Consider the following 12931-nt stretch of genomic DNA (forward strand, 5'->3'; position numbering starts at 1 on the left):
GGATTGTTATCCCAGAAGAAGTTTGCTTAAGGCACATGGGGTTGACTTCTTTCCGTGTGCCACTCAGGAAATTCAGCAAATGAATACCATACTTACCGAGCGGGAAAACTGCAAGTCAATACTTACCCACAAGCCACTATTTACTTTGCAAATAGAGTCCTTTTGGATACTTTAAATGAATTGTATTTATAAAAGAGCTTTAGGTATAATTTTTGAAACCAGGAAAATAAAAGGTGGTCAGAGGGAGGGGCAGGTCTGTTGATATTTCCCCCTGGCCTTCTTTTCCTTAAGAGTTTGTACATTAATTATCACCTTGTATCTGATTTGTTTGTTTGATACTAAGAAAGTACCATCTCAAAACCGAGACCCAACACGAGGGACGGAAACACAGATTCGCTCAGATGTCGGCTGGCTTGAGAAGGAAACACAAGTGAGAGACGAGGGTCTCTGAGCTCTCATTGGTACTTGCAGACCCATCGCTGAGGAAGCAAGTGGAGCTGATGTAGTGACCCTGCACATAGGGCGCATTGGCTGCAGCCCAGGTCACGATGACTGTGTGCTGACTTCTGCAGACTTGCTTCGTACTATGAGATGGAACAAGAATCGTCATAGGGGTTGACTTCCTTTTTCCGTGTGAAATCCAGATCTCTTTCCTTTCTGAGTGTACAGGTCGACCCTTCCTCCTCCCTGTTTTTTTTGCTCAAGGTGCAGCTACTGGCCAACAAGCCAAGAATATCTTTTGCTGCATCAGCTAGTACTGCAGAGGAAAGCAGCCTTTCTGTCCTCATTATCTCAATTTATGGCTTAAAAGACAGGGCGGTGGACTACACGGCTTTCCCCGTAACCTAAGGAAAGGTAGCAAGTCGGAGAAAATGTAGGGTTTCTAATGTTAGACATTGTAAATTATTCCATCTTCTTGGATAAAAATTAAGGTCATGTTCATGGAAAGATTGGTACTGAATCTTGGTGAATTTGTTAAGCTGTCCCAAACTTGCAACATTCCTCCCTCCCCCCTTTTCTCTTTCTCCCAATATTTCTTTTTGGTCTAACATATGTATCAGCTCTTGCTGGACCTGCTCTGCGTGCCAGGGCACAGTGCTTAGAAAAGTACAGGTTGGTACTCTTGATGAATCCTGCCTTTCAATGGATGCTCCTGAATGGACAGAGCTTTCTCTTCACCTGACTGTTGCGGGACACCAGGGGAGAAGGGGAAATGGGTAAATAATGAATGTCTGGGTGGAAAGGGAGACCAAAGGACTTCCTGGAGGGACCCCTCTGCAGAGGGACGTGGGGGTTCATGGTCCCAACTCCCACCACTCTGATGCCTTGGGTTGGAGACTTCTTCTGCTTATAAGAGAGGGTCTTCTGGAGTCAGTAGGTCCTACCAATTGTATCCAGTGCCCAAGTTGGGGATGATTTTAAAACAGGCCATCTTATGGCATCCTCCGTGGTCTCAGAGTAAAGATAGGGTTGTGGGAGGCTCCTGTGAGGGGTCTTGAAAGATTGGGTTACAGCTGCAAGGGAGGGCAAATGGCATTTTTATGTGTTTGCTGGGGCGGGGTGCGGGTAAAGGAAGCTTTAAAAGGGAAAGGTAAACATTTGCTGGAGTCTTTGTTATTGAACTTAAACAAAGCCATGCCTTTGTTCCAGTTTTATAAGGTAATGGATGGCAGGAAAAACTATAAAACTGGAGTTAATTCGTATATAAAAGGAATAATCTTTGGAAGGCATCTCACTGAAGTTATCAGCAGCTTGATCTTTTGCTAGAATGTGGAGTATCCATGGTTTCTAGCATGAGTTCTGCTTAGGGCTCTGTAACATGTATGAATTGTTGTATTGTGCAGAGAATGAGATTAGACTTGGGTTTCGTAAAATGACCTTGTGTGCATGTGTGCACAATGACTAATATTTGTTCAGTGATTACCGTACACCAGGCACTCTGCCCAGCACTTTATATACATTATGCAATATTCATATTTTTGATGGATAGCATTTTTCATTTAATTAATGAGGAATTTGAGGACCAGAGGGGATAGCTAGCCTATCTAGGTTGCACAGCTAATGTATATCACAGGTGGAATTCTAATCTAAGCCTGTTTGGGTCTGAAGTACATACTTTTCCCACTGTGCCTTTTTTGGGGAAGACTTTGCAGTGAAGTCTCCTCCTCTGTCTCTGACAAGGGGATAGTCATTACTTAGAAGCAGCGTGTCCACTGCACATCACACACTGCACCAGGCAGAATCCCTTGCTCTCGGAGAACACTTGGACTAGGTGGGGAACAGAGACAGAAATATAAATGTTGTAACATGAGGTAGAGAGTGACAATAACTCTAACAGAAATAAAGTGTTGTGAGAGAGAAATCATTCCATTTTATCATTTTATTTCCTTTATATTCAAAGACTTCAAATGAGAAATTGAAAGAATAATAATTTTTTTAAAAAAATTTTGACAGATGATAGAGTTAGACAGTGAGAGAGAGAGAGAAAGGTCTTCCTTCTGTTGGTTCACCCCCCAAATGGCCACCACAGCCGGACTACGCTGATCCGAAGCCAGGAGCCAGGTGCTTCCTGCTGGTCTCCCATGCGGGTGCAGGGGCCCAAGGACTTGGGCCATCCTCCACTGCCTTCCCGGGCCACAGCAGAGAGCTGGACTGGAAGAGGAGCAACCAGGACTAGAACCCGGTGCCCATATGGGATGCTGGCGCCGCAGGCGGAGGATTAACCAAGTGAGCCACAGCGCTGGCCCCGAAAGAATAATAAAATTAACACCACCCAGCTTTCACCTAGATCAGACTCATTAATATTTTGCCTTACTTGCTTTGTCCCCTTTCTGACTCTTTCTCTGTGCCCCACACCTACTGCACACCCACTCCTACCCCATCACAGCCTGCACTGTTTGTAGGGAGAGCCCCTCTCCAGGAGGTCTGGGAAGCGTGACGGAAGAAGTGGTGTGTGAGCTGTTTCTTCAACAGCAGGTGGAATGTAGAGACTAGGAATTTGGAAAGAAGAGCGTGCCAGGTGGGAGAATGGGCATCTACAGAAGCAGAGGCTGGAGTGCAGAGGACAAGTGGGAAATTGGAGTACTCCAGAGACAACTTGGTACAGTTTGTAAAGAGGAGGCTGTCACAGCCATGAGAAATGATACAATGGCTGTGGAGAGAATGGGAAGGTGGGGAGAAGAGGATCAAGGACAGGACTGGAAAACCTCTCCATTCGAGGGTGTAGAGGGAGAAGAACTGGAGAAGGCAGGGGTGGTGCATAATGGGAATACCAAAGAGTAAGGGGGAAGGAGAGGAAGTGGAGAGAGATGGCCAGTGAGGTCAAGTGCATTAGTTAGTGGTTTTCAAAGTGCGCTCCTCAACCAGCAGGATCTGCTTCAACCTGGCCAATTGGTAGAGATCCGAGGACGTGGCCTTCTGAGCTTGGGCCTCCTGGATTGGAAGGTCTGGGGGAGAGTGACCCTGCAATATGCATTTGAAGAAGGCCGTCTGGTGATTATGCTGTGCATTTGATTTGCAGAAAGCAGTTTCAGCAGTAGCTTGATGAGTGCAGGAATTCGTGTGGGCACATGTGTATGAGAACCCTGTAGAACAGCACCCTTGCATCATTACAGGAAGACCGGAAATTGCCTAACGTTGAAGAAATTGTCATTCCCTAATTTGTGCCTTGTTGTTGTTGTTGTGTTTTTTGTTTTTTTTTTTTGACAGGCAGAGTGGATAGTGAAAGAGAGAGAGAGAGAGAGAGAGAGAAAGGTCTTCCTTTTTGCCGTTGGTTCACCCTCCAATGGCCGCCGCGGCCGGTGCACTGCGGCCGGTGCATCGCACTGATCCGAAGCCAGGAGCCAGGTGCTTCTCCTGGTCTCCCATGCGGGTGCAGGGCCCAAGCACTTGGGCCATCCTCCACTGCACTCCCGGGCCACAGCAGAGAGCTGGCCTGGAAGAGGGCAACCAGGACAGAATCTGGCGCCCCGACTGGGACTAGAACCTGGTGTGCGGGCTCCACAAGGTGGAGAATTAGCCTATTGAGCCGTGGTGCCGGCTAATTTGTGCCTTTTTAAAGAGATAAGCTCCCCAAGGGCAAGTAGTGTGTCTTGTCTGTGTCCCCACTTCCTAGCGTATCACCAGGCGCAGAGGGGAGACGCCTGCCAACTGTTAGGTGAAATACTGCATGAAAGACATAGATGAATGCACAAGACTGAGATTTTACGTTTAACATTGTCCACTTCTAGTCTCATCATCTGTCACAACTGATAATCCATCAGCATCACAGTCCTATCAGAATAGAAGGAAAAGAATGAAATGTAAGAAAATTGTCTGTAAATTCTATAATCTAAGAGCCAAAAAAAGATTAACTAGCAAAGGCACCTTTATGTGTGTGCACGTTGATTGTGAAAAGAGAATGTGGGCCAGTGGTAAAATGGCCATTTCTTAATGTGTACCTTGTACCTGTCTTTGGAGGCCAATGCATGCGCAGTTTCTTGCAAGAGAGCTCTTTAGAATCCAGATCAGTAGGAAATGAGTAACTTTCTTAGTCTTCAATCAGAAAGATCTTCAAAGTGGAGAATGGGGCGGCTTAAACTGAGAAAAACACATTACTTCAAATCATGGATGTTAGGATGTTTAAAATCCCACATTGCTTTCTAAATAAAAGGCAGACTCATTTACTTTAATGGGAAATGCTCAGAAAAATCTTGGTTGTTAATAATTGAGTTACTGTAACAATTATAAAGCTCATTGATTTGTATTTATTTTGATAGATGTTACTACATAGTAGCGCACAACTGAGAGGTGTTGTTACCTTGGCAAAGCCACTTGTGTGTGCAGGAGCCACAGAATGGGAATTGTCATTCATATGTAATGGATAATTTTATTAAAAAATGTCAAGTATCAGGAGACTGCTTCTATTTCTGGGAAAGGTACATTTAGAAACAATCTTCCTATCTGAATCAATCTTGGAACCAGGGACCAATTTTTGCTGTATTTATTATCTGCCTGAATACACTTGATTTAATGAATTGTTTCTTAAAAAAAAAAAGTAAATTGTGTACTGGTAGAATTATAGGAAAGCAAGTAACTGAGAGTTTGAAAATGTTATATGGACACACATCACATTCATAGCTCTTAGATAATGATAGATAATTGTGTATGGCACTTTAGTGCCCTTTACCCCGTCAGGGCACCTGATGAAGTTCAAAAAGACTTTCTGTGCTTGACATTGGCTAAACATTCGGTGGGGAAAGTCAGACCTTTTCCTTGGGCCTCCCTGATAGCTATTTACATACAAGTCCTTTGTAGATAAAGTCGAAGAAAGTTGCTCTCACGTTTGCCTGCTGTGCGTGGAGCTGGGACATGGTTGGGTTCGCAGGATAAAACAAAGTTATGCTTATCAGTTCCCCAGCCAAGGTTCTAGTTCACGTCCTTCCATGCCTTTCCAACCCCTCCTCCCTAACTTCAGTTAAAATTCAACCATCTGGGTTTGAGTACAGCACCAGGAGACTATGAGTGATACACCATCCCCTGAAGCTCTGCTTTCTACCGGGTCAGGAAGCAGTGCCAGCCCTCTTCTGAAATCCCTGCCTGTTAGGCTAAGAGTGGGAGCTGCCCACACAATGAGGCAGAGAAGCCAGCTTCTCCTTTTGTTTACCTTTTATAGATCAGGATATCTTGAATCAAAGAGAACCAGTTGGACCATCTTCTAAGGACCTTTCTGTGTTGAGAGAACGTAGTCTAAGTGTCTACAGGTATAGCTTAGTGTGCGCTGGTTCCTTTGTCCATCAAAGAGCATCTCTGCTGATATTTAGAGCTCCTCCAATAGGGGGATGAGTCTATTTGTTGTAGTGTGTTGCCTGTAAGCACCTGCCAGTGGATTTCTTTCCTGCAGAGGTCTTTGTGGATATTCCCAGTCCATCCCTCCAGCTCCCAGAGCTGAGACTTGGAGCTGATAAGGCCATGGTTCATTGTGCTTCTTGCCTGCCTGGAAGTAACATGCAGTGAAATCAGGGCACCAGCCGTGAAACCTGGTATCTTAGGGAGTTTCTTCAGAACACTTCCGGCTTCTGCAGTACTAGGCGGGCTTCATGAAGGAGTGGGAAAAAAAACAAGTCTGGGTGGATGAAAGCCACCAACAGTGAGATTTCTGTAGGAAATGTATGGTCCAAATTATGGACAACTGCATAGCTCAGCAGAGTAATCATTTATTTGGTTTGCTGACATCATAAACCCCATTGCTGGTAATAATAATGATGAAAGAAGCCAAATGCCCCTAGAAAATATACTTTTTTTCTTTTTACCTACAAATCAGTATTTGGTGAAGCTGTTCTAATCCTTCCAGCACTGTCAGAGTGTCTCTTTTCCATCTCATTTAGGACTAACGTGACTTCAGGATCCATAGCTGCTGCACCTGTGTAGGTCTTAGCACAATTTATAGGCACTTCATGAGTATTGGCTGCATGCGTGAATGGTATTCAACACTTCTCTGTCAACTGGACCTCTCTAGGAGCAGTCAAACAGCTTCTTCTATCTGTGTGATCGTGGTGGGCAAAACACTTATCCTGGAAGCACACAGAAGACTCATGCCTGGCGTATTCTTTATTTACTCGTCTTCATCGCTCCGTTCTCTGGAGCCGCCTGATATTTGCATCTTTATTTTGCTCTTTTTTTTTGTAACCATTCCTCTGTATTTATGAAGCCCCTGCCCTGAGCCCAGCATTTGCGTGGATTTGTAATTCATTCATACGCTCCAGGCTCAGGGATCCGTTTTGTGTTTCAAGACCTCTCTACACACCTATCTTTTCCACAACCATGACCACTCTCTGTTGGCCGTTGCTTGGTCGCTCATCTGTCCTCCCTGTGGACTGTCAGCTTACGAGGCAGGAGTTTGGTTTTCTCTCCCATCTCCAGGGTCTAATGTTGTGTTTGACCCATTGTGGGCGTGTGTGGGTGCTCATGGACTGTCATGAGTGAACACGCAAGTTGAAGGAATGGTGAATGAGATGAACATGGCTGTAGTTTGTCCTCCCAAGGTGCTTGCTCTCAGATGGTGCCGGGACAGTGAGGGCATCAGGTGGCTGTTGTTAGCAGGCTACTAAGACCAGTCAGTGGGCCTTGGCTGCTACTGATGTGTCTCCTCACTAAAGCAGTTCTCACTGCCAAGTGAGACGCTAAAAAGTAAAATAAAAAGGTGGTGTAGAGAGCACTAGAAATGAGATGTCTGGGTGTGTAAGTGACTACAGGCATAGGACTTGAAAGGAATGATTAGACCAGACCTGGACGTTACATCAAAAATTAGACGGGCCTTTAGAAGGCAGCTCATGCCTCCTGCAGGGTTAGAGCATGCGCTGTTGCTGCAACACCAGGGCCTTCAGGTCCAGGCACTGGAGGCCAACGGAAAGCTCAGAGGCCCAAATAAAACCAGGGTTACTCGGGACATCTGATGACATGGTTTTCAGAATACATAATTCTACAGATTTAAAGCCATGAGTCATTTAAATGTTTAAGTTAAATAAAAGTAATACAGGTCATATCAAATGAAAATAGTACCAAGAGAATAATATAGTTCTGGTTCTCCCTAGATGTCACCTCCTTTTTTTACTGATAGTTTTTTTTTCATGTTAATATTATTCCAAAGTAGAGACTACCTGATAGTTGTCAATGTAGCTACCACAGACATCTGGATACTATAATTCTACATCAATTCCATAGTAAATCTACTTTAAATGCCACCACTTTGTAAAGTGATGGTGAATTTAACTCATTTACACTCCCTTCTCTATCCTCACCAATATTTTATAATAAATTATTATTTCTGGGGCTGGCACTGTGACACAGCAGGTTAAGCTGCCATTTGCAATCCTGGCATTCCATATGGGTACCAGTTTGAGTCCCAGCTGCTCCACTTTTGATCCAGCTTCCTGCTAATGGCCTGGGAAAGAGAAGATGGCCCAAGTCCTCAGATCCCTGTACCCACATGGGAGATCTGGAAGAAGCTTCTTGATGCTGGCTTCAGCCAAGCCCAACCCTGGCCATTGTGGGCATTTGGGGAATGAACCAGCTGATGGAAAATGTCTCTCTTTCTCTCTCTCTCTAATTCTGACTTATAAATACATAAAATCTTTTAAAAATTATTTCTAGTTCTTTTCTAGGTTGATGTTATAATGTGTGATATTTTACTTGAATTTTCACTTTTTTGGGTACGTGTAGCTCTGTATTTCTTGATGCCCCTTCTGTAAGGTGAGGAGATTGGTGTCTTCACTGTGCTAAATACCCCGTTTCACTTCTGTCCTATGCCAGCTGCTCTTTGCTTTCTCACTAACGAGAAAATATAGTAGTGTTGACATTCTGTCTTGGATTTTAGAGATTATTTAAAGGGAAATTGAAGACATTAATTGATTTGCATAAGGTCTTTTAGTTATTTGGTAGGACTAAAACTTGGGACTTTTGACTTCCACTCTAATGGGCTTCCTGTGGATAATCTCATTGCTTCATTCATCAAATGTGTTTTGATTGCCCGTTCTCCGGTACTATCCTAGGACTATAATTCAAAAATAACACGTTTTTTGAATCGCATATTTCATGATAATGTAAGAAAGATAGTTATGTAAAGGAACAACTAAATTTCAGTACAATGATATGCAAACGAAGATAATGTTATTTTTTAATCCCACAAGTCTGAGATTAGAGCAACTAGTAGAACTACTATAAGTTATAACTTTATTATGTTGAGGAATCTGATTTCTGCCTGTATAAAAACAATTAAGTCAGACTTTGCTGATAAACTTTCAGGAAAGAAATTTAAAGGATGTGTTTCAAGGTCAAATAATGAAAGCAATATTTCTAATTTTAAATTATATATATGATGTTTTATGCACTGAACAGATTTTATATGGAAGGATTAAAACATTCTTATTATCCTTAGAGATTTGTTTAGAATTTTCACTTCAGATCTAAAGCTTATACTTTTTTTGTAGACTCTTTTTATGGTGACTTGTGAACTTCCTGTTTCTTTCTCTCTCCATCAGATTTTCATCACCGTGAACTGCCTGAGTACGGACTTCTCCTCCCAAAAAGGAGTGAAAGGACTTCCTCTGATGATTCAGATCGACACCTACAGCTATAACAATCGTAGCAACAAACCCATTCACAGAGCCTATTGCCAGATCAAGGTCTTCTGTGACAAAGTGAGTAAGGATGGGAGCTGGTCATTCAGGTGTTCCTCTACTCTCCATGGCCCTCTTCTCTTGTCTAGTGGTGTCAGTCACTTCTCCATCACAGTGGGAGTGCTAACCCTATTCTCAATTCCTAGTAGATATCTAAGGGGTCACTATCAGTCGTTGCATTCTATTTTATGTATTCTTTAGTCAATCACTTTTTCCATTAACATAAGTGTCTGATGGACTTATCACTGTGTCATAGTCTGCTTGACTGCGATACCAAAGTACCATAGACTGGTGGCTTAAACGTCAGCAGTGTGTTCCTCATGCTTCCAGGTGCTGGGCAGTGCAAGATCAAGGTACTGGCCAGTTCAATTCCTGCTGACGGCTCTCTTCCTGGCTACTGGGTGGCCATCTTTCTGTGTTCTCACAGGAAGGAGAGAGGGAGGAAGAATGTGCATCCGTGTGTCTCTCTTTATAAGGGCACTAATCCATCATGAGAACTCGATCTTCATGACCTCATGTAAACCAAATACCTCCCAAACACCCCACCTCCAAATGTCACTACTTTGTGAGGTTAGGACTTCAGCACAAGTATTTTCAAGAAATGCAAATACCCTGTGCCTTATATGCTCTGATGTGGTTTGGTTTGATTAGATAGCTGAAATAGCAGATTAGTAATTTTACTGGGGATAGATTGGACCCCAGAAAAAAAAATCAGTGTAACCTTTATTATTTTGTGGGCTTGACGGCACCTCATCTGGAACTTTTTGGAATGGATATTGCACCTTAAATAATTCCACGAGTGTACATGCACCTACTGAACACGCACTTTGACTCTCCCTGAACCCTATGTTAAGGAAACCTTGTAGTTAGACTGATTGATTTGAAAACAAAGAAGGATTAGTAGGGAGAGAGAGACAGAGATATCAGTCTTCCATCCACTGGTCCACTCCCCAAATGGCCACAACAGCCAGTTCTAGAGCAGTCCAAAGGCAGGATCCAGGCGCTTCACCCTGCTCTCCCACATGGGTGGCTGGGGCCCAGGTTTGGGTCTTCTGCTGCTGCTCACCTTAGCAGGAAGCTGAATTCTAAGCAGGGCAGCTGGAGCTTAAACCTGCACCACAATAACAGCCCAAAACAGAGAGGTTAGATTAGCAAAGCTTAAAATCCCTTGAGCAGGTGATAAGAGACCTTCACAAATCCAAATAGGATTTGCCACGGCCTGTGTGCTAGTAGCATCTGTCAGGGAAGATAGCAGGATCACCTAGTGATTGCCAAAGAACAGGCAGTGGCCCCTGAAGCCACATTCTTAAAATAAATTACATGTTAAGAAGCAAAGACAGCCATCACCTCTCAAGGGTTGGTAAAAGTATTCACAGAACACTGGGGAATTTTTCAGATGCATTTTTCAAATTTAATCCTGCATCACAAACATTTAAGTAGAAGAAATTATTTTCACATGATACATTTGGTCTTTGCTGCAAACCATGGTCTTTTGTACTTTTTTAAAGTTAAAAAATAAATTTATATTTTTGAAAGAGGGAGAGAGAAACAAGAGCTCCCACCTACTGATTCACCCCCCAGATGGCCACAAGGGCCTGGTCCAGGTTTGGAGCTAGAAGCTGCGACTCAATCCAGATCTCCCACATGGGTGGCAGGGACCCAACTACTTGAGTCATTGCTCCCGCCTCCCAGAGTCTGCATCAACAGAAAACTGGAACGAGGAGTGGAGCGGGACTCAGAACCAGGCGCTCTGGTATGGGCTGCAGGCATCCTACCCGTGTCTTCACCACTAGGCGAATGCCTGTCTCTGCACTTAAGTGAAGGTTGAATGAGTGTTTTCTAGAAGCTTCAGGCCGCAGATAATCATGGGAAGGAATAGAATCCCTAGGGGGCTCATCAAGGGAAGAGTTCTTCATTTTCATTTCATGTATCAAAGCTTCTATGGCTCGTTGTAAAGTCCAAGGCTTTATATTAGAAGCGAGAGCTATGGCTCTCCCAAGAGTGCTTGGTTACTGACGTAATTGTTTAGTCCTGTTGAGATCTGGGCAGGAAATTTTTTTATGTAATAATGGCACCAAGACTATACTCTATAGAGACCTACTTTATATTTTGTTAATTTGGGTTTGTCATATCAAAGAATGCTTATAGAACAACAGCAGTGACTTTTTATTTCCTAAAAATGTATATTGCAGGTATATAAATATTAAAAGACAGTCATATCTGATTGTTTCCTCATTGGTATGGCACTAATTCGGAAATACAACTCCTTGACTAACCTTGGGGTATGTCTTGGGTGAGTTGTAATTTATATAGGTAGATAATAAAGAGCCACACTCCTATTCATATTAAGTGCTAAATAGCACAGAGCTCCAAACACGTAGAAAGTGCCTTAGGTGGACCCAGCAATGGGCAGTAGTTCCCATTTGGCCCAGTGGTGAAGGAACAGGTTAGGATGCCTGCGTCCCATATACAGGCAGGATTATTCTTGTATTTCTCATCCTTTTGAACAAGCTGATGTCTGTGCAAGTATCGCTTCACTTTCTGAAAATATTGCAGGCGACACAGACCCAGGTGCTGTACAAAATCCTAGTGTATCTTGCAGGAGACTTCCAAAGCAGATCTTGCTTCATCTCCCTCTTGTTGTGAATCTACACGATCTGTGAGTGTTGATGGCGACTCGAAACTTCGAAGCACTATAAAATGATTACTTCTGTTATTAATTAGTAGAATACTCCCTTTGGTAGTTTTTGATATAAAAAATACATGTTTACATTATCTGGCTAAAATATTATAGATGTTTAAAAATAAGCATTGAGAAGTTTTGAGAACTCTCCTGACACAGAGAAAGTGCCCTAAAAATATTCATTATTAGCTTTCACTTCTCAAGAATCAGGTGCGAAGCCTTCCCCTTCTCATTGATTTTGGTGACCATCAGTCCCCATTCTGTTACCTTGGCCAGACTTGAGAATCATTTATGAACAATGTAACTCTTTTGTAGTGTAGTATTGCTAGTGTTTTCACTAATTTGTCCTTTGCTTTTTCATTGATTTGTTTTGTTTTGGTTCGGTGTACAGAGGATTACATTTTTATGTTGTCTGAGCTCTCTTCACATGGTGATGTGAGGGCTAGAGGTTGCTGATCACTCTGCTGCTGCCATGGGTAGGAGCTGTCGCTTTGGAACTGCCACTTAGGGAAAGAGCTTAGGCCGGGGGGTGTGGGTCTGAATGGAATCTGTCCAGGGTGTTGTGAAACCGTGATGCAGGTGAAGCCGCCAGCAGCAAGAATGAGAAGGGAAAAGAAAATGTTTAGAATGTCTGAATTTGGGGGGTGAGCAGAGGAAAACAAGTTACAAAGCTGGCACTGAGGAAAGAGCAAAGAGAAAAAGATCATCAGGGAATCAGTGCAGGCCGTGAAGGAAAGAGATAAGGCGATAACCAACTGGTTAGACCGGATGGGATTTGGTGATTTGGCAGAGGGACCCAGCAGACACGTCAGATGACAAGGAATGGAGGAGCGAGGAGGCAGAGAACACAGCACATTTTTTTCTCTTTGGCTGAATGAGCAGCATCTCTAAGAACACGCGGCAGGATGGAGATGAAGACAAACCCCATGCTCACATGGACAGAGCGATCCTGCACCCCACATTGGCTTTGCACCTGCCATCATTCCCACCCCCGGCGTGGTAATTTCAAGCTCTGTCCCAACAAGCGAAGGGAACGCTCTATAGGAAAGTCACGGTCAACTTCACGGCCATCTCCCTGCGTAGGAGAGGACTT

General features: G+C 43.6%; 1 protein-coding gene across 4 annotated transcripts in view; it reads left to right on the forward strand.

Annotated features, from left to right (window-relative positions):
* The window catches only part of GRHL2 (grainyhead like transcription factor 2), a 158577-nt gene that overhangs the window by 106386 nt on the left and 39260 nt on the right, over positions 1 to 12931 (forward strand). For all 4 annotated transcript variants that reach the window (XM_070075373.1, XM_017341465.3, XM_008255802.4 and 1 more), the window contains one exon: positions 9018 to 9176. In XM_070075373.1, coding sequence (XP_069931474.1) covers positions 9018 to 9176 — 159 coding nt within the window. The remainder of the gene's footprint in view (positions 1 to 9017; positions 9177 to 12931) is intronic.

Source organism: Oryctolagus cuniculus, chromosome 6, assembly GCF_964237555.1.
Source record: "Oryctolagus cuniculus chromosome 6, mOryCun1.1, whole genome shotgun sequence".
Lineage (NCBI taxonomy): Eukaryota > Metazoa > Chordata > Mammalia > Lagomorpha > Leporidae > Oryctolagus > Oryctolagus cuniculus.